Here is a 23647-nt window from a genome sequence, read left to right as displayed (position 1 = left end):
GTTCATTCAGGGTGAAGTGATGAAGACATAATATTATATTTACTCATCTTCTAAAAAGAGAAATGAGTGTTGGAAGAATTCACCTATGAGTCTGTCCAGTCAGAGTCTAATGACTCCGGTCTCTCTGGACATTTTTCTCTTTTGGAGATCGTCCTATGATTTGACTTTCACAACTCTCACTACAACAGTCCTGCTCTGCTGTCTCTCTCCTCGTCTCTCCCCCGTGTGTCACGGTGTGTGTACATCTCACTCAAGTCAGGAAACTTGTCAGAATGCCCCTATTGATTGGCTGAGCTGCATCAAGTGATGTGATTCACAACGCATTGGTCGGTGTTTTTCCTGCACCTCTGAACAAGCGCCGTAAATGCTGGAATAATTCCGCTGCATAAAAATGCCCTTCAAAATAAAATCACGTAGATTTGTTTTGTCAGGCAAAGGCCCGCGACCCACTGAAAACGGGTCCGCGACCCACTTTTGGGTCGCGACCCACCAGTTGAGAATCACTGCTCTAGAACACTTTAAAGGACCACTTTAACCTCCCGAAGGTCTTTGGAACCTCCTCTAGGACCTTTAGAACATTTTAAAGGACCACTGTAACATCCTGAAGGTCTTTGGAACCTCCTCTAGGACCTTTAGAACATTTTAAAGGACCACTGTAACCTCCTGAAGGTCTTTAGAACCTCCTTTGGGACCTTTACAACATTTTTCACGACCACTATTACCTCCTGAAGGGCTTTTAGAGCCTCCTTTAGGACCTTTAGAACATTTTTAAGGACCCCTATAACCTTTTGAAGGGCTTCTAGAACCTCCCTTAGGACCGTTAGAACACTTTAAATAACAACTTTAACCTCCCGAAGGGCTTTTAGAACCTCCTTCAGGACCTTTTGAACATTTTTATGGACCACTATAACCTCTTGAAGGACTTTCAGAACATGCCTTAGGATCATTATAACACTTTAAAGGACCACTATTACCTCCTGAAGGTCTTTTAGAGCCTCCTTTAGGATCTAAGGACCACTACAACCTCCTGAAGGGCTTTAGAGCCTCCTTTAGGATCTTTGGAACATTTTAAAGGACCGGTATAACCTCCTGAAGGGCTTTCAGAACCTCCTATCACTATCATATTAATATGTTGTAAAAGGTTCGAAGTCACAAACATCTTTGTTCCAGTTTCTCGTTGGAGACCAAGTGTCTGATGTCTCAGAGTGAGATGATTTTCATATTTTTATTTCAATAGTTTAACAACGTCTGATCAGTTTCTTTCTTCCCCCTCCTCTTCCTCAGCTCTCAATGAGCCCACTATAGATTATGGCTTTCAGAGGTTACAGAAGGTCATTCCTCGTCACCCCGGAGACCCAGAGAGACTGCCCAAGGTACCACACACACACACACACACACACACACACACACACACACACACACACACACACAAAACAATCGTTTTATACAAACACAGACAGAATAACTGATTATTGTTGGTGTTTTTCATCAGTCTGTGTTCTGGTTGGCTGCTCAGAGTCCTGATAACAATCAGCTGCATCTACTGTGTGTGTGTGTGTGTGTGTGTGTGTGTGTGTGTGTGTGTGTGTGTGTGTGTGTGTGTGTGTGTGTGTGTGTGTGTGTCAGTCTTTAACACACATTGTGTATCTTTAACAAACACACATTATGGCAGTTCGGAACTTTTACAGTTCTGGACAGAAACGGAAGAATTGTTCTGCGTGATCAGATGTAAGGTTTTGTTTCTGTCAATGAAGAGAAATCTTAATGCTGCAACAAAGATATTTTAGAGCAGTGGTTCCCAACCTATGGTCCAGGGCCTGATAAGGGTCATTAGTTAAATATGAAGGTCTATGAGACAATCAGAGGAAGAAACCTAGTTTTTTCATGGTTGTCAAATTTTCTTACATCTTCAAGCACCTAAAACAATCTCAATAACATAATATGAACATGAAAATATATATATATAATATATATATATATATATACATAACTATTTCTGTAACTTTTCATGTGAATACACAATGAGCGTCTTCAGGAGTGAACACGAGTATTCTTGGTGTTTAGGAGGATGAGGACATTCAGGACACTTTGTCTTCAGACGACGACTCGTTGTATGTGAAGCTTACAGCTTATGATAAGCTGTAAGCTTCACATACTTCTGTCCATGACGTGGATCTTGTTTCACCAGAGTGCAGAAGAAGTGAACTGGTTGGTGACAGTAACACACATGTCATGATGTATTTCAGTATTTGTGCTGAATACATTCCTGGAGGATCTCTGCAGCTCTGCTCTGATGAGGGCTGACATGCTGTTAGCTCCGTAATGAAAACCACATCCCACTATGTCTTTAATAATTCATCCAGAATGGTTTTATTCTATTACCCACGCTGCCTTGTGCTCAGTGTGCTGCAGAGCGACTGTCTCTAATAACGGGAAGTGATCCTGATGTCTGAACGAGGTTTATTGATTCAGAAAGGACTCTGTCTTCATGTAGACTGGGATCTACGCTACGATCCGGGTTGTGGAGACATCAGATGTAATGGTCATCTGATTCTGGTTTCAGATGTTCAGCACTTAGTTCACAAAAAGGTCCATGAATACCAGGAGTCTACTAGTCCATATATAGTGGATGAGCCTCATCTGTTACATGTGGGTCAACTAAAAGTACAACCAGGTAGAGAACAAGCTAACTTTGGTGTTAGCTAGCAGGTCCCAGACCAGCTGAGCTCTAAGTCTAAGTTCCTGCTGGAGGTGCTGCTTGGAACGCTTGCCCTGGACTCACAATGTGATTGGTTTAAATTGCTGTCAGTCATCCTGACAGTAGCCTGTGATTGGCCGGGCTGTGCAGAGAGGACCGCTCTGGGTCGTTGTTCATATCGCAGGACCTGAGAAACCTGGTTCAGCTTTCTATATGAACGGGTCTGATGGTTTATTATTGACTCTGCTTGTGAACAGACAAAGGTCCAGTTCCTTCAGAGGAAACTGGAAATGTTCAGAGTTATGATATATAGTATATATACATATATATATATTTATATATAATATGTTCCTTCTGCTGATGAAGACCTTTTCTACACCAATGACCAAGCACAGACCTTCGCTGTGACATCACGCAGCAGACAACCCTGTTTTAAAGTTGTTTCTATGTAAATGGACCAAAACAACATTCATTACTGTTAGCTAACGACACACACACACACACACACACACACACACACACACACACACACACACACACACACACACACACAGAGTGAAAAGCATTAAGTTCAACAAACACTCACACATACAGAGATGATTGAATAAAAGGTAAACCCGTGTGTTTGCATAGTGTGTGTGTGTGTGTGTGTGTGTGTGTGTGTGTGTGTGTGTGTGTGTTTGCATAGTGTGTGCGTGTGTGTGTGTGTGTGTGTAAAACCCATTGGCAAACAGAGAGGTTGAAACAGTCAAATCAGGTAATCAGCGAGTGCAGCCATGTGGCAAGAAAGGAGATTGGCACACACACACACACGATTATGTGTCTGTTATCAGATTCATAAAAACAAATAACTTATTTCTGTTTTTGCAGTTTTAGTCGTTATGTTGGCCTCTAGAACAAAAGTCAGTCTCAGTTTCTCTTCTAATAGAAATATTATATAGCAGCATGAATAATAAACGAGTCCAAACATAAATGGTTAAAGTCAGAGTCGTTCATGAAGCCGTTTGTGGTCGGCTTCTCTTCCATGCTCAAAGCATTTGATTGGTTGGTGAGTTTCTCCACCTGTCCAGGTGATGTCACCGTCGTTGAGAATGAAAACTGGCTGCATGTTGTTGGTGTGTTGCTTCATGTGCTCATCAACAATCAAGTCTTTATTTGAGCACATCAAAGCTCCCTCCTACAACAATAAGTATGAAAGAAAACCACAGAGACATCAAACATCCAAATATTGTAGATTTATGAATAACTTACTATACAATATGTATCAATAATAAGGCAAAACAAAACAGTACTCACCAACTAATGACACAATAATTAAAACAAATATTGATCAAAACAATGTATAATACTTAAAGAAGAATGAGAAAATAATCTGTTTAATATTTATCAATAATGAGCAAAATACTATAAATTACTTTGCAGTACAATCATGTGAAATTCACTTAATAATTCTTGCAAAAATCTAAACAAAAATCAACTTAATAAATAAAATAATGAGTTCCTCCAACATTCACCTGTGATCCTCTCTGCTGCTGATGATTCAGACGGATCATTTGTTTCACTTGTGTTCTTATAATTATAATAATACAAATAATTGTAATAATAATCATTATTATAATTATACAATTGTCATAATAATTATTACCTCTATTGTTATTATTCACGATTTTGTGTTATTAAGGTTATTTTTTCACTGCTGAGGTTTAAAGATGGAATGTGTGTGTGTGTGTGTGTGTGTGTGTGTGTGTGTGTGTGTGTGTGTGTGTCGTGGCTTAACAGAATAATTGGTTTCTCTCAGCGATGACATCCCAACCTCCAGCTCTATCGCCGTGGTAACCTTGTTAATGTGTGTGTGTGTGAGTGTGAGAGGTGCTTGTCATCGTGCTGCGTAACAATGAAACACTTGTAATAATAATAAGGCTTTCATTTGTCACTGTAAACACTGTGTGTGTGTGTGTGTGTGTGTGTGTGTGTGTGTGTGTGTGTGTGTGTGTGTGTAAAGAAATCTCTCACGCTGCGACACACTTGAACATCACTCTGCATAAACGAGCAGATTAAAGAGGATCGCAGGCGGAACGCTACTTCACAGAAATGACTGTCAGTGTGTGTGTGTGTGTGTGCGTGCGTGTGTGCGTGCAGCTGTAGGACAGCACACACACATAGTCTGATAGCGAGCGGTGTGTTTAAGAACAGTCGTAAATCATGATGAACTCTGAAAGAAGATAATTAATGTAGATAAAAGAGGAACAAGCGGAAGGAAAGAAAAAGAAAAGAGTATGTGGATGAAGAGCATGTGGATGAAGAGCATGTGGATGAAGAGCATGTGGATGAAGAGCATGTGGATGAAGAGCATGTGGATGAAGAGCATGTAGATGAAGAGCATGTAGATGAAGAGCATGTGAATGAAGAGCATGTGGATGAAGAGCATGTGGATGAAGAGCATGTAGATGAAGAGCATGTAGATGAAGAGCATGTGAATGAAGAGCATGTGGATGAAGAGCATGTGAATGAAGAGCATGTGGATGAAGAGCATGTGAATGAAGAGCATGTAGATGAAGAGCATGTGGATGAAGAGCATGTGGATGAAGAGCATGTGGATGAAGAGCATGTTGATGAAGAGTATGTTGATGAAGAGCATGTGGATGAAGAGCATGTGGATGAAGAGCATGTGAATGAAGAGCATGTAGATGAAGAGCATGTGGATGAAGAGCATGTGGATGAAGAGCATGTGGATGAAGAGCATGTGGATGAAGAGCATGTGGATGAAGAGCATGTTGATGAAGAGTATGTTGATGAAGAGCATGTGCATGAAGAGTATGTTGATGAAGAGTATGTTGATGAAGAGTATGATGATGGGCGGGTGGAGGAACCGAGCATGGTGGAGCAGTGAGGGGGCGGGGTTAATTAGGGGGCGAGGTTAATTTAAAGAAGTTTGTAATGAAAAGCAGCAGATTAACTGAGTGTTTAATTAAGATAAAGACTAAATGAAGCATTGTTCTGTCACCGCCTGATTACACACACACACACACACTCTCTAACACACAGAGTCACACACGCACACTTTCAATACACGCATTCTCACACACGCACACACACACACACACACTGTTTGTTTGGCAGTATTTTAACACTAACTGATCATTGAAGTGAAGTAGTTCAGTGTTAAAGAGGCTCAGAATGTGTGTGTGTGTGTGTGTGTGTGTGTGTGTGTGTGTGTGTGTGTGTGTGTGTGTGTGTGTGCACACTGTGAAGTGTAACTGAGCTCTGATTAGAATAAACACTGTTTAATACTGACACACACACACACACTGTGTGTATTTCTGTTACTTTGTAGTCGAGTTTCAAACCAAAGTCAGTTCACTTTTGAGCTGAGTTTCCATAAAACATGTAAGTCATCATGTAAAAGATGTAATAATTTAGATGTAATAAAAGCTCCTAATATATTGTAGAAAACCATGAGCACATAATGTAATGTTCAACAGTTTATGTTTAACTTATGACATTATGTGAAAAGTATTGCATTACATTATAAAATTGTAAAAACAGGTTGAATTGTGTAATAAATTCAGTGCATTACGTTATCATCTGCAATTTAAAATAAAGCTTTTTCTTTTGTGAAGTACAGAAATCCTTCTAATAACAACCAGAAACACAATATGGACTTGTATTAATATATAATTATTATCAATCAATCAAATCAAAATGTATTTGTATAGCACATTTTAAAATACATCAAAGGTTGCCCAAAGTGCTGCACATACAGTAGATACACAGTCATACAAACAAAGACTGGATCAATAACAGTGAAAGGTGATGACAGGGTAAATAAATAGAATGTTAAACGTTGGTAAGGTGGACGACAACCCAACATGAAGGGAAGGTTGTTCCAGAGCTGAGGGGCAGCAACAGAGAAGGACCGGGCGGCCCGGGTTGTCATTGTTGTTTTCGGAACAACTAAAAGCTGTTGGCCGAGAGATGTTAGTGAGCGAGGTGGGGATAGGGCTGCAGCAGGTCAGACAGATTATAATTATTCATATTATCAGCAGGAACATCTCTGTGAACAAGTTTAAAAGTCAGTGACAGCTGGTTCCCATCATCCACCTGCTGACACGAAGATGTCCTGCATTAAACCAAACAAATCATCTGCATAGAAAATACTTTACTTTCATCTTTACAGTTTTTGGATTGTTACGTAAAATGTCTTTCTGGTTGGATCAGATAAATGTAATTGTACTACTTATTAAAAATGAACCAGTTTCTAATGTTTTAAGAAAACAAAGACTTTTAGTTTATAATGTAATGTCATCATTTATTACAATATTCACAGTTATTACTTCATGAGTTGCTTTGTTTCCCTCCTGCCATTAAACCAAGTTCTACCTTTAGTAAAACTTCATAAATATTTCTTTGAAATATACTAAAAGTACTCACATTTAAAGTACTCATTATGCAGAAATCTGAAGCTGAATTCACTTGAGCATGAGTGAGATTCTGACTGTAGTACTTTTACTTGTATCAGAGTATTTCTTCTCTTTATGTGTTCACCTCCTCTCTCCTCCTGTTGCAGGAGGTGCTGTTGAAGAGGGCAGCTGACCTGGTGGAGGCGCTGTATGGGATGCCCCACAACAACCAGGTAGGTCTGATCCTGCACACCTGTCCCCCTGTCCACCAGTCCACATGTCCACATATCCACCTGTATACTTGCACACATGTCAACATGTCCACCTGTCCACATGTCCACCTGCACACATGTCAACATGTCCACCTGTCCGCATGTCCCCCTGTCCACATGTCCCCCTTTCCACATGTCCCCCTGTCCACCGGCCCACGTGTCCAGATGTCCACATCCTCCTCATATCTGATGGTCTGTGAATATTTCTTTATCAAACGTACACAGTTCAGTTTCTTTCGACTGACTTTAGAAAAAGTTTCTGTTTATTCTGTTGTAAAGAAGCACAAATTTCCCATGATGCTCAGCGAGGCTCCTCCTGCAGTTTTACGACTGAAACACCCAACCACTTAATATTCACTCTGTCCTTCTCCACACTCTCCGACACGCTTCTCAACACACGGCTAATCACAGCACACACACACACACACACACACACATTCACACACACACACACACACACACACACACACACTCACTCACTCAGGTCTCTGTAAGTGAAAGAGTAACCTTGAACAGGTTGTAAACAAATGTTAATTCGACTGTTGTAATAATCATAACAACATCAGTGTGTGTGTGTGTGTGTGTGTGTGTGTGTGTGTGTTTAAGGTCAGATGCTGTATTTGTGTGTGAGAACATGTTTTCAATGAGAAAAGAGTGAGAATATAACGATGGGCCTTCCTGTTAATTCCAGCTTGTTCTAGGATGCTTTTATTGTGAAAGTCTGAAACAGAATCTAAGCTTCCAGTTTATTTATTCCTTTCTTCTTCTTCTTCTGTTGCTCAGAGGATCTTTGTTCTCGTAGAACATCTGTTAGTGAAGGCACTTTGTAAACTTAGAGGGACTCGTCCACTGAGATACCTGAAGTACTTCTTGTTCTACAGGAGATCATCCTGAAGCGAGCGGCCGACATCGCCGAAGCTCTCTACAGCGTTCCCAGGAACCACAACCAGATCCCGTCGCTAGGCAACAGCGCCTCCCACGGCATGATGGGAGTGAACTCCTTCAGTGGACAGCTGGCCGTCAACGTCTCTGACACTACACAAGGTACGAGCTCCAGGACCAGTACTACCAGTACTAGCGCTACTGCAGCATCATTAAACCTGTGATGATGTCGTCCTCTTCCAGTCGGTTACAATCGGAACACCAGCAGCGTGTCGCCGCGAGGATACATCCCAAGCTCCACCCCCCAACAAAGTAACTATGGCAACACCGTCAGCAACAGCATGAACGGCTACAGCAACACCGGCATGCCAAACTTAGGAGTAGCAACGTCCCCCGGCTTCCTCAACGGGTCATCTGCCAACTCTCCCTACGGCAGTAAGTATCAAGGTAAATACAACCAGTACTATTACTATTACTACTACTACTGATCTGGTTAGTGATCTGGTTTCTGTCCTTTTCCAGTTGTCCCCTCCAGTCCCACCATGGCCGTGTCAAACTGTAACTCCTCTCACGGAGTTTTCTCCTTCTCAACTGCCGTCAAACAGAAGAGCGCCTTCGCTCCCGTTGTCCGACCGCCGGCTTCACCTCCTCCAAACTGCTCCGGAAACAACTCCAACGGGCTGCAAGGTGACACTGCACCTCCTCCTTACTCATTCTACTTCTTCACCTCCTCCTCATTGTAGACTACAGGGCCGTGTGCACATAGAAATGTAGTCTACAGGGCCGTGTCACACAGAAATGTAGACTACAGGGCCGTGTCACACAGAAATGTAGACTACAGGGCCGTGTCACACAGAAATGTAGACTACAGGGCCGTGTCACACAGAAATGTAGACTACCTCCATTTTTAAAACACTGCAGTTTAAACTCACTGTGGTCTGGTTAATAGATTAATATATAAATATACAAAATATTATCAGCATTTACTTTCACAGGTTTATTTGAAGTAAAAGCAGAATAAATGTAATCTCTTTTTCATCTCAAATCTTTATTAATACAGTGGAGTGTTTACAGTAAATAAGTGCTGTTATACTTTGTGTTATTGAATGAATGAGGTTTAAATGATCAGCTCTGCTTTCCTTTTAACAGCCTCACAAATACACACACACACACACACACACACACACACACACACCTGAGTAGTGTTAGTATTGCATGGAGAGTGACAGGCCAATCCATGTTTTATTCACTACAACCCACAGATACATCCTCTAAACACACACACACACACACACACACACACACACACACACACACACACACACACACACACACTCAGCAGTCAGTGTGATCTCAGTGTTTCTGACAGAGAGGTTTGTCGAGTGTTAAATATTCATGCCGCTCTCCTCCTTTGCCGAGGCAGAAAGGCCACTGTGTGTGTGTGTGTGTTTGTGTGTGTGTGTGTTGATCCATTTGCAGGCCTTACATCATCACTTCAGATGAATAAATACACTTTGAGTGTTATTAATAGTTGTAGCTGCAGGAAAAGAATAAATTACCAAAAATTCAATATGGAGATAGTTTTACATATTTACCTTCAGAGTAATAATTGCTGCTGTACTTCATCAGTAAAAATACTACAATACTTTTAACAGAAGTCGTTTTTACCACTTGTCTCTGTCTCTGTCTCTTCAGCGATGTCCGGCCTCGTCGTTCCTCCGATGTAAAACGTCCTCCTCTTTGTTCCTCGTCCCTCTCCTCCCTCTCAGCCACGAGCACCAATCACCTCAGAGGAGGCGGGGCCTCAGGCGGCAGCTGACTAGTCAGGACGAAGTATTGATGCTGTCCGTCCCGGATAAAAAAAAGAAACTGTTGTCTCTAATTGGACGGAGACGAAGATAAAAAGGACTTTTCTGATGTCACACTGTGTGTTTGAGTAAAAACTGTGAGGTCACACCTGTGAAGTGACATCACAGCAACTGATTGGTCACCTGCTGAAGAGGTGAACACATGAGGAAACTGACAGACAGGAAGCTTCCTGGTCACAAACCCTCCACAACATGTGACTGAATGTCTCAGCCTGCGATTGGTCCTCGTCCTTAAGAAGGAGGACACTTCCTCTTTAGGCAGAAGAGAAGGAGAGAGGTAGAAGGAAACATCCAGTCAGGAATCACAGAGAGTTAGGCTTCCTCCTGAGCAAGCTAGGAAGGAGGAAGCTCACTAGGTCTGGAGCAAGAAGAGTCCAAAGTAGTTGATGGAAACAAAACTAATTCTTATTTCTTGCTCACAACTTTTCAGAAGTGTGCTTTAAAATTAAGTCGACAACTGAATGGAATCACAACTTCAGTGTGAAGGCAGGGAGAATGGAGGAAACTTTGTTAGGGAACAAGGAAGTAGGATACTCCCTACCTAGGAAGCAAAGATGGAGGTTTTCATCTAGGGAATTAGAGATCAGAAGGCTTCCTACGTAGGGCTCAGGATGAGTGAAAGGAAACATGGCAGCTGAACTTGATCCTGATTGGCTCCACTCACTGAGGAATCAAATCCATCAAATGAAAACCTCCTACTGGTTTACCTCTGCTGCTGTCGGCCAATCAGAGTCCAGTATTGTGACCAGACAGGAAGAACTGATGAAAGATGTGAAAGCTGAATAGTTTGGTGGTTTTAATAGTTTAAAGAGCACAGTGGACGAACAGAAAGAATAATGAATGAAGCTCATATATGTCCACTCACTAGCCCCGCCCCTTCTCCATTCAGTCCCACGCCAGCCTGTCTGTTGGTTATTTATTCTTATCTTGTTTTTTTTCACTGTGAAAACACGTCCTGCATCCTGATAGGCTACTGTCACATTCTATCTTCTTGTTTAGAGTTGTGTTTTTTATTCTAGCTCCTCCTCCCAAGCCCCGCCCCGAGCACTGAAACCCTGCCCGCGTCTCAAAGGCACCATCCCCGTGTTTCCTGTGTGGGTTTTGTGATTTTTGCCAAAGCTGTAGCTGGCTGAATATTTATACGTCACTGTGGTTGATTCCCCTCCCCCCCCCCCCCACACACACTGTCACCGAGGGGAAAGTCTTTTTGTAACATACAGATTATAAATAGTGTATTTATATCTCAGATTTCTTTTGTATAAATGGATGTTGAGTCATGCCGTCTTCATGGGGTTTTAAACGTGTGTGTGTGTGTGTGTGTGTGTGGTGCCACACTGAAAACAAACCATTGTTTTGTATTAAAAAAAGAAAAATGTCTTCACACATTTATAATCTGTCAATCAAAGCTGATCCAGTCGGCTCCACTCGTTTTTAATGTAAACCTTATTTTAATGACTGTTGGCTGTAAAGAAACCAATAAACTCAGCAGGTCGCTCTGAGAACTCTGTCGCTTCTTTCAGGAGAATCACGTCTTTTTATAGAATCTAGAATCTATTTATAATATAAAATAACCTCTGTTTAGCGTTGACTTCCGGAAGTGAAGGTCTCTGAATATAATATCTCTCTATATATATATTTATATAGATTAATATATACTGTATATTCATATATATATTTTATATTTATATATATGTCTGCAAATATATGTATACAGTATATATATATATATATATATATAATATCTGTTATGTTCTTTAGTGAAACTAATGAGATGTTTTAAGTTCTAACAACTGGAGACACAGTTCAGTCTTCAAGTCTTCAGCCAAATCAACACTATTCTATTCATGGCTTGAAATCAGTGAGCAGCGATGTATCAAATATAAAAGAAGATCTGATTGGAAAGTAATTTGACTCTGAAAAAAACAGCTGTGTGTTATTTAGCATTACAATGGTTACTTTCATTACATCGGTTTCTTAGCGTTGAATCGGTTACTTAACGTTACATCGGTTACTTAAAGTTACATCGGTTTCTTAACGTTACATCGGTTACTTACCGTTACATCGGTTCATAACGTTACATCGGTTACTTAACCTTACATCGGTTTCTTAACCTTACATCGGTTACTTAACGTTACATCGGTTTCTTAACGTTACATCGGTTACTTAACGTTACATCGGTTACTTAACATTACATCGGTTTCTTAACGTTACATCGGTTACTTAACGTTACATCGGTTTCTTAACGTTACATCGGTTACTTAACGTTACATCGGTTACTTAACGCTACATCGGTTACTTAACGTTGCATCGGTTTCTTAACGTTACATCGGTTACTTAACGTTACATCGGTTACTTAACGTGACATTGGTTACATTTGCAACGTATGCTTAAACCTCGTTTCCTGTGAAAACGGAGATTTATTCTGAAAGGACAGTTTTCATGTCACTTGAAGCTCCATAGTTTTACGTGTTGGAGAGGAAGAACATAATCAGTCTGACATTTTAGGAAATCCTCTGTTTGCTGTCAGAAATCATCTTCTTCTCTCCTGTAACATGAATATTATATTGTACAGGACACAAAGACGTGTTGCTTCAGCTCACAGTTTAACATTCAGCCTGTTTCCTGTAATATTGTACATCAGAAGTCTTATCATTTATGTTTCATATCTTCTCTTTTCTTTCATTCTGTTTAAAAGTGATGATTAAAATGTGTTTTTTTCTGCAGAAGACAGAAAACATTAATGAACTTTTATTAAACGCTGTCTTCTCTCAGCGGAAACAAAAGCACAAACAGGATTTGATTAAGATAAATGACTGATAACCTCAAACCTCATTATTACACAGACTTGTATTTATTTCTCTTTTATTTTCCCTCACTGAAAAATATGAAAACTGACAAAAATTCAGTTTATTACGCTTTATGTTTATTATTCTCTCTCCATTCAAGCAGCTTCTCCTGCTGTTCAGCTCTTCTGTTCGGCTCTACGTCAAACACAGTGATGGGAAATGAAATCATTGAGGCTAAACATTAAAGATTATTATTATTATTATACCCATAGTTATTATTTTTATTATTATTAATATTGTTATTATTATCAGACCCCAAACATTGGTGTAATATAGCAGTGTGGAACATATGAAGCATAGAGAAATACTGCAGCAGTATAAAATCTATGACTTTGAACAAGAGTTACGTAATGTAACTACAGTTCTATGATTTTCTCTTCAGTCTTCTGTCTTTAATCTTCAGGTCAGTTTGCATCAGACCACCTCATGTGCGTTCAGAGGTCAGGTGCATTTTGGGAGATATTGGTGTGTTTTGATCTTCCGCTGCCGTGGTTATTACGATAACACACTGGGGGGGGGGGGGGGGGGGACCTTTGACCTGAGAGAGACACTTGAAGGAACCCTCCAACATTTGAGGAAATCTTCTGGTCTGAAAATGTTCCTTTAAAGAGGCGATACAGTTACTGTGTACTGTTAACACACACACACACACACACACACACACATACACACATCAGGGGTCCCCCTGAGGACCTGATTGAGAGCAGTGAGCTCTGGTTGCCGTGGCAGCAGCAGCTCCCCTCCTCCATCAACACTCGTTTTCCCTTTTTCACTCTTTTCTATCTCCTTTGTTTGTTGTCTGTCTCTGTCTCTCTCTGTCTGTCTTTCTCTCTCTCTGTCTGTCTGTCTGATTGTCTTATTGTCTGATTGTCTCTCTGTCTGTCTGTCCCTCTGTCTGTCTGTATGTCTCTCTCTCTCTCTCTCGCTCTGTCTGTCTCTCTCTCTGTCTCTCTCTCTCTCTCTGTCTGTCTGTCGGTCTGTCTCTCTCTGTCTCTCTCGCTGTCTCTGTCTCTCTGTGTCTCTCTCTGTCTCTCTCTCGGTCTCTCTGTGTCTCTCTCTGTCTTTCTGTCTCTCCGTCTGTCTCTCTCTCCGTCTCTCTGTCTCTCGGTCTCTCTGTCTGTGTTTCTCTCTGTCTCTATGTCTGTCTGTCTGTCTGTCTGTCTCTCCATCTGTCTCTCTCTCTCTCTGTCTCGCTGTCTGTCTCTCCATCTGTCGCTCTCTCTCTGTCTGTCTCTTTCTCTCCGTCTGTCTGTCTGTCTCTCTTTCACTGGGAACCAGTTAGTAAGCTGGTCATTTCCTCTTGAAGGTGTCAGACTGCAGATTGAGACCATATGATTTGACAGAAAGCTCCAGAAGCGGTATGATGTGATGATATAGTTTGTGTCATAAAGAAACTAATATTATTGATTTATAATGATATAAATAGATAAATAAATAAGAGAAGACACATCATTTAATATTAGTTAAACAAATAAAGATCACATGACATAATTTTCCACCTGATCAATATGTAAATATTCAATGATGAAGATAAACCCCCTCTGTTCTCAAGTCCACTTGATACAGTCAGGCCGCCTCGGGCCGCCCCCCCTCTATGAATCCAAGTGGGTTCTCCCACTTCCTGTTTGACATGTGAACCTTTGTGGAGGACAAACTTTAAGGTAATGAAGAGAGTTTTAATGAAACGTTACAATGTGTTGTTAGGAAAGTGAGACACTTAGTCCTGGTTCCACCAAAGTACTGGTTCTTCACCAGATCAGGTCTTTGGAGACACTCCTTGTGGATCAAGTTATGTTTGTTAGCAATGTGCTCTTATTTTGAAATAAAAGGCTGCGTTAGTGGAGAATTGAGACCATGAGCAGCTTTCATGTGATTGGCTGACAGCTGAGTTTAATGTGAAGTTTCCCAGAATGCACTGGGGCAATAGATTCCTTCCTAATGTCATTTAATTTCATTTGGTTGTTCAGTGTTGCTGTTAAACAGTCTGCTGATGTTGGTGAGGTTCTCATGATCATCATGAATCTGAATATAATTCATATACTAACAATAATAATAATCATTTTAAAAGAAGTTGAAATGCATAAACAACTTTTTAAAGCAAAATTAGGTCATAGATTTGATTTAAATGATCAGTTTCTACTCTGTTGTTTCTCTGAATATTACTTTCATCATGTTTCATTTTAGTTTTATTGTGAAATGCACAGCTGATGGTGAACAATAAGTAATAATCATCTAAAATCATCTTCATCCTTTCGTTAAAACAGCAAGTCATTGTTATTTATGAACGTCATGAGTTTCACAGTAAAACATCTCAAATATTAAAACTTCTGTTTGCTTTGTTTACAGCTCACCTTGTTTACTGCTGATTGTTTACTGCTGCTTGTTTACTGCTGCTTGTTTACTGCTGCTTGTTTACCCGCTGGTTATTCACCTTGTGATTGTTTCCCTTGTGATTGTTTACCTTGCGATTGTTTACCTGCTGATTGTTTACTGCTGCTTGTTTACTGCTGCTTGTTTACTGCTGCTTGTTTACCCGCTGGTTATTTACCTTGTGATTGTTTACCTTGTGATTGTTTACCTGCTAATTGTTTACCTTGTGATTGTTTACCTTGCGATTGTTTACCTGCTGATTGTTTACCCGCTGGTTGTTTACCTTCTGATTGTTTACCTTCTGATTGTTTACCCGCTGGTTGTTTACCTTCTGATTGTTTACATGCTGGTTGTTTACCTTCTGATTGTTTACATGCTGGTTGTTTACCTTCTGATTGTTTACATGCTGGTTGTTTACCTTCTAATTGTTTGCCTTCTGATTGTTTACCTTCTGATTGTTTACCCGCTGGTTGTTTACCTTCTGATTGTTTACATGCTGGTTGTTTACCTTCTCATTGTTTGCCTTCTGATTGTTTACGTTCTGATTGTTTACCCGTTGGTTGTTTACCTTCTGATTGTTTACCTTCTGATTGTGTACGTTCTGATTGTTTACCCGCTGGTTGTTTACCGCTGGTTGTTTACCTTCTGATTGTGTACGTTCTGATTGTTTACCCGTTGGTTGTTTACCACTGGTTGTTTACCTTCTGATTGTTTACCTTCTGATTGTTTACCTGCTGGTTGTTTACCTGCTGATTGTTTACCAATGGTTGTTTACCTTCTGATTGTTTACCTGCTGATTGTTTACCTGCTGGTTGTTTACCTGCTGGTTGTTTACCTGCTGGTTGTTTACCTTCTGATTGTTTACCTGCTGATTGTTTACCTTCTGATTGTTTACCTGCTGGTTGTTTACCTTCTGATTGTTTACCTGCTGGTTGTTTACCTTCTGATTGTTTACCTGCTGATTGTGTACGTTCTGATTGTTTACCTGCTGATTGTTTACCTGCTGGTTGTTTACCTTCTGATTGTTTACCTGCTGGTTGTTTACCTGCTGATTGTTTACCTGCTGGTTGTTTACCTGCTGATTGTTTACCAATGGTTGTTTATTATTAAGCCCGATGGATTATATACAGTGTGCTTTGTAGCACAAAGGCAGTTTTACTGCCTTTGTGCTACAAAGCACACTGAATAAATACAAATAAAAATAAAGTGGTTTCAATCAGTGAAGTCAGATCTGAGATCAGTTTCAGTTTCTCTGTTTATTTGCAACTCGGTCTCTCAGACTGATGCTCTCCATTACTGTTGATCGATAGACGCCCTGTTGATCGGCCTCTTATTGATCGGGACGCATTGACACACTCCGAGTGTGTGTGACCTGTCTCACCTTGTCTAATTGTCCAATCAAGCTGTTTACATCCGTTAAAAACACTGTGTGTGTGTGTGTGTGTGTGTGTGTGTGTGTGTGTGTGTGTGTGTTTGTGTGTGTGTGTGTGTGTGTGTGTGTGTGTGTGTGCCTCATTAGTGATCTGATTGGATCGTTTAGACTCAGCTGACCCGCCTTAACGAGCAGAGACAACCTTTCAAATGTTCTACAGTTTGAGAAATTTTACAAACAGTAAAAGATTAAAGCAGCTTAACGGTTCCTGAGGTGATGAATTAACATTAAATGAATAATTATAACTTTATTGTTTTAGCAACTGAGAACAGAACAGAGATTACATGGTCTGTGTGGTTTACTTAAATACGTCCACAGCAGGAACACAATGTGATATGAGTCAACACCAAGCTTTTATTGTGAAAGAGCAGTGAAGAAGGAACGTTTCACTTCAATAATCTTTTATTGTGAAGGAGCAGTGAAGGAGAAATGTATCACTTCAATAATCTTTTATTGTGAAAGAGCAGTGAAGGAGAAATGTATCACTTCAATAATCTTTTATTGTGAAGGAGCAGTGAAGGAGAAATGTATCACTTCAATAATCTTTTATTATGAAGGAGCAGTGAAGGTGAAATGTATCACTTCAATAATCTTTTATTGTGAAGGAGCAGTGAAGGAGAAATGTATCACTTCAATAATCTTTTATTGTGAAGGAGCAGTGAAGGAGAAATGTATCACTTCAATAATCTTTTATTGTGAAGGACCAGTGAAGGAGGAATGTATCACTTCAATAATCTTTTGTTATGAAGGAGCAGTGAAGGAGAAATGTATCACTTTACTAATCTTTTATTGTGAAGGAGTAGTAGAGGAGGAACGCTAATCTTTTATTATGAAGTAGGAACATTTCACTTTACCATGTTAGTGTTTAAACTTTAGTCTGACAGAGATAAACTCTAAACTCAGTCTGCTTATCAATCAGCTGATCGGTCAACTGAGTCAGCGGTGGCCGTGACGACCGGAGACTGTAAACAAGGGGGGGGGGGGGGGGTATTAAAGTAAAAGGAAACAAACAAAGAGACAAAACAAACTAATTACCTGCAAACAAACCTGATCGTCTGAGAGCGCTAACGAGGCTTAACGAGGTCACAGCCTGTTTACTCAGTGTGTGCGTGTGTGTGTGCGTGTGTGTTTTTGTGTGGTTTTGTAAGCTTCACAGAAACAGGATGTAGCGACATCCAGATAACATTCCATCAGTGTTTCCTGGGTGCACACACACACAAACACACACAAGAGCAAACACACACACACAGTTGAATAATTGATTGTTCAGTGTAGTGAAACTAAAACACTGTCTGCTTTCAATAAAATGTGTGTGTGTTTAATAAAATATCAGTTGTCATGTCGACAGATGAATTATGAATCTACACATTATGGAGCCAGTCTATCAAACACTCTCACACACACACACATACACATTCAATCACAAACACACACATAGACACACACAGACTGTGGATTTGACACACAAACCTGTTTTTGTAAGAGACACACACATTAAATGTAGAGAGGAAGAAATAAAGGAGAGAAATGACATTCAAAGAAGTGATTAAGAGGGTAAAAAGAAAGGAAGGAAGGAAAGCACAGAAGGAAGGAGGGATACAAGGGGAAGAGGAAAGAGGACAGATGTATTTGTAGATAAAACATTTCAAAAGTGGATGAAGGCAGCAAAGGAAAAAGGAAACAAGGGAAGAAGGAAGAAGAGATTACAGGAAATTAGAAAATGCTTGTGATTGCTAACAATGAATTTATTTGCAGAGTGTTGCTGAAAATACAAAAATGTGACATCACATATTTATTTTACTGAACTCCTGAAGAACTGAATTGTAAAACTGTCAGAGTTGAAAGTTCAACTGCATTAACTGAAGAAATAAGAGCTGAAATACAAACTTTAATACTGGCGACTGGTGGAAGTTTAAATCTATAAACTCATTGGATAGAAAGTTGTGTACGGACGGAATAAAGCTTTCAAATTACAAAAACAGAAAGTAGTGTTTGTGTGGAATGGAACTTTAAAACTAACTTTTAAAAAAGGTTTGTAGAAAACAAACTTCAACCTGAGCTTCCTGTTAGGATAGAGTTCAAAAACAAAAACCTAATGCCTAGTTTCCTGTTACAGTAAGACACAGAGCGGTCTCCTGGGTGAGAGTCCTGTGTTATAGGGTTGAGGGACACAAACAGCGGTCTCCTGGGTGAGAGTCCTGTGTTATAGGGTTGAGGGACACGAACAGGAGTCTCCTGGGTGAGAGTCCTGTGTTATAGGGTTGAGGGACACAAACAGCGGTCTCCTGGGTGAGAGTCCTGTGTTATAGGGTTGAGGGACACAAACAGCGGTCTCCTGGGTGAGAGTCCTGTGTTATAAGGTTGAGGGACACAAACAGGAGTCTCCTGGGTGACAGTCCTGTGTTATAGGGTTGAGGGACACAAACAGCGGTCTCCTGGGTGAGAGTCCTGTGTTATAGGGTTGAGGGACACAAACAGTGGTCTCCTGGGTGAGAGTCCTGTGTTATAGGGTTGAGGGACACAAACAGCCGTCTCCTGGGTGAGAGTCCTGTGTTATAGGGTTGAGGGACACAAACAGCCGTCTCCTGGGTGAGAGTCCTGTGTTATAAGGTTGAGGGACACAAACAGGGGTCTCCTGGGTGACAGTCCTGTGTTATAGGGTTGAGGGACACAAACAGCGGTCTCCTGGGTGAGAGTCCTGTGTTATAGGGTTGAGGGACACAAACAGCGGTCTCCTGGGTGAGAGTCCTGTGTTATAGGGTTGAGGGACACAAACAGGAGTCTCCTGGGTGACAGTCCTGTGTTATAGGGTTGAGGGACACAAACAGCGGTCTCCTGGGTGAGAGTCCTGTGTTATAGGGTTGAGGGACACAAACAGCGGTCTCCTGGGTGAGAGTCCTGTGTTATAGGGTTGAGGGACACAAACAGCGGTCTCCTGGGTGAGAGTCCTGTGTTATAGGGTTGAGGGACACAAACAGCGGTCTCCTGGGTGAGAGTCCTGTGTTATAGGGTTGAGGGACACAAACAGCGGTCTCCTGGGTGAGAGTCCTGTGTTATAGGGTTGAGGGACACAAACAGCGGTCTCCTGGGTGAGAAGGTGGAGATGAAGAGAAAAGAAGAGTGTAGGAATCAAATGTGAAAGGAAGTTAAAAAAGGAAACAAGACAGCAAAGTGATAAAGGAAGAAGATAGGAAGGAAAGAGAGGAATCCACTTATTAATATCAATAAGTGAATTCTGTGTATGTATGTGTGTGTTTGTGTGTGTGTGTGTGTGTGTGTGTGTATAATTGAGTTTCATTGGGTCTAAATATGATCCATGTCTGTTGTCACGTTGACAATTGAGCGATTATCATCCTGCTTTCTAATATCAGCCTGAACACACACACACACACACACACACACACACACACACACACACACACACACAGACACACAGACACCAGCTGTCTTTCATAAGTGAGACCCCGAACAAGGTTGACACACGGAGACCACAGGAGGTATTGATCAATACCTGATGAGTGTTTGTCAGTGTTACTCTTCTGAGGTCACACATATTGACCAGTGTGTGTGTGTGTGTGTGTGTGTGTGGTCTGGGGGGGGGGGGGGGGATTATCTAATGGATTTTCAATGAATGGGAAGCAATTAAAGCACAACATCAACACCATTAACCCCAAAACACACACAAACTGTGTGTGTGTGTGTGTGTGTGTTTTGGGGTTAATGGTGTGTGTGTGTGTGTGTGTGTGTGTGTGTGTGTGTGTGTGTGTGTGTGTGTGTGTGTGTGTGTGTGTGTGTGCGCGTGTGTGTGTGTGTGTGTGTGTGTCTGTGTGTGTGTGTGTGTGTGTGTGTGTTTGGCTGTTAATCCCGGTTAAATTAATGAGGAGAAAGTTAATTTGTGGTTTTGACCCTTTTCTGCTCAGAAAAAAGGATTACACAACAATACAACACACACACACACACACGAGTGTGTTTTGGGGAGAGATTGTAATAAAGGTCTTGTTATTAAATTAATCTTTCTCATTATTTTTGACCCTCTTAGCTTCTGTAACCCCACCCCACCCACACACACAGTAACACACAGTAACACACACGGTAACACACAGTAACACACACGGTAACACACACAGTAACACAAACGGTAACACATACAGTAAAACACACAGTAACACACATGGTAACACACACGGTAACACACACAGTAACACACAGTAACACACACGGTAACACACTCAGTAACACACAGTAACACACAGTAACACACACAGTAACACACACAGTAACACACGGTAACACAAATGGTAACACACACAGTAACACACAGTAACACACACGGTAACACACACAGTAACACACAGTAACACACACGGTAACACACACGGTAACACAAACGGTAACACACACGGTAACACACACGGTAACACACATGGTAACACACAGTAACACACACGGTAACACACACGGTAACACACAGTAACACACACGGTAACACACACGGTAACACACACAGTAACACACGGTAACACACAGTAACACACACGATAACACACACAGTAACACACAGTAACACACACGGTAACACACTCAGTAACACACAGTAACACACAGTAACACACAGTAACACACACGGTAACACACAGTAACACACACAGTAACACACGGTAACACACACAGTAGCACACGGTAACACACACAGTAACACATAGTAACACACAGTAACACACACAGTAACACACGGTAACACACACAGTAACACACAGTAACACACACGGTAACACACGGTAACACACACAGTAACACACAGTAACACACAGTAACACACACAGTAACACACGGTAACACACACAGTAACACATAGTAACACACAGTAACACACACAGTAACACACGGTAACACACACAGTAACACACAGTAACACACACGGTAACACACGGTAACACACACAGTAACACACAGTAACACACAGTAACACACACAGTAACACACAGTAACACACAGTAACACACACAGTAACACACGGTAACACACACAGTAACACACAGTAACACACACAGTAACACACAGTAACACACAGTAACACACACAGTAACACACAGTAACACACACAGTAACACACGGTAACAGACACAGTAACACACAGTAACACACATGGTAACACACACGGTAACACACAGTAACACACACAGTAACACACAGTAACACACACAGTAACACACGGTAACACACACAGTAGCACACGGTAACACACACAGTAACACATAGTAACACACAGTAACACACACAGTAACACACGGTAACACACACAGTAACACACAGTAACACACACGGTAACACACGGTAACACACACAGTAACACACAGTAACACACAGTAACACACACAGTAACACACGGTAACACACACAGTAACACATAGTAACACACAGTAACACACACAGTAACACACGGTAACACACACAGTAACACACAGTAACACACACAGTAACACACAGTAACACACACAGTAACACACAGTAACACACAGTAACACACACAGTAACACACGGTAACACACACAGTAACACACAGTAACACACATGGTAACACACACAGTAACACACACGGTAACACACACGGTAACACACAGTAACACACAGTAACACACACAGTAACACACACGGTAACACACACGGTAACACACACAGTAACACATAGTAACACACAGTAACACACACAGTAACACACAGTAACACACACAGTAACACACACAGTAACACACAGTAACACACACAGTAACACACAGTAACACACACAGTAACACACAGTAACACACAGTAACACACACAGTAACACACAGTAACACACACAGTAACACACAGTAACACACACAGTAACACAAATGGTAACACACACAGTAACACACAGTAACACACACGGTAACACACACGGTAACACACGGTAACACAAACGGTAACACACACGGTAACACACAGTAACACACAGTAACACACATGGTAACACACGGTAACACACACGGTAACACAAACGGTAACACACACGGTAACACAAACGGTAACACACACGGTAACACACAGTAACACACAGTAACACACATGGTAACACACGGTAACACACACAGTAACACACACGGTAACACACACGGTAACACACACGGTAACACACACAGTAACACACACAGTAACACACAGTAACACACACAGTAACACACACGGTAACACACACAGTAACACACAGTAACACACACAGTAACACACGGTAACACACACAGTAACACACAGTAACACACACAGTAACACACGGTAACACACACAGTAACACACAGTAACACACACAGTAACACACACAGTAACACACAGTAACAAACACAGTAACACACAGTAACACACAGTAACACACAGTAACACACACAGTAACACACAGTAACACACACAGTAACACACACAGTAACACACAGTAACACACATGGTAACACACACGGTAACACACAGTAACACACACAGTAACACGCAGTAACACACAGTAACACACATGGTAACACACACGGTAACACACAGTAACACACACAGTAACACACACAGTAACACACAGTAACACACAGTAACACACACAGTAACACACAGTAACACACACAGTAACATTAATTGCAGTGAGCTGTTAAACGTCATACTTACTAACATGTATGATACTATTGTTTAATTTAGTGTCACTAACTATAGCATGTATCAGTGTGACGTGTACTTTAAAAGCACTAATCATACTGTTTGTGTACAGAATGAATTCCTGCTTCTTTTCTCTCTTTTCTTCTCTCCTCCTCTCTTTGCATCACTTTCTCTAACTCTGTCATATCATTATGATATCAAAGTATTATAAGTTTAACACATTGA

The 23647-nt window shown here is 41.0% G+C and overlaps 1 protein-coding gene across 1 annotated transcript in view; it reads left to right on the top strand.

Annotated features, from left to right (window-relative positions):
* The window catches only part of LOC142934014 (transcription factor COE3-like), a 44014-nt gene extending 32398 nt beyond the window's left edge, over nucleotides 1-11616 (top strand). Inside the window, exons 11-16 of the mRNA XM_076078358.1 lie at nucleotides 1285-1373; nucleotides 7266-7331; nucleotides 8252-8414; nucleotides 8496-8699; nucleotides 8775-8939; nucleotides 9948-11616. Of these exons, the coding sequence (XP_075934473.1) occupies nucleotides 1285-1373; nucleotides 7266-7331; nucleotides 8252-8414; nucleotides 8496-8699; nucleotides 8775-8939; nucleotides 9948-9979 (719 nt within the window). The 3' untranslated portion in view covers nucleotides 9980-11616. The remainder of the gene's footprint in view (nucleotides 1-1284; nucleotides 1374-7265; nucleotides 7332-8251; nucleotides 8415-8495; nucleotides 8700-8774; nucleotides 8940-9947) is intronic.
* Nucleotides 11617-23647: the final 12031 nt, after the last annotated feature.

This window comes from Anarhichas minor, unplaced genomic scaffold, assembly GCF_050575085.1.
Source record: "Anarhichas minor isolate MPS153535 unplaced genomic scaffold, ASM5057508v1 ptg000065l, whole genome shotgun sequence".
Classification (NCBI taxonomy): domain Eukaryota; kingdom Metazoa; phylum Chordata; class Actinopteri; order Perciformes; family Anarhichadidae; genus Anarhichas; species Anarhichas minor.
The sequence above is the reverse complement of the archived record's forward strand: the minus strand, read 5'-3'. Positions and strand labels throughout refer to the sequence as shown.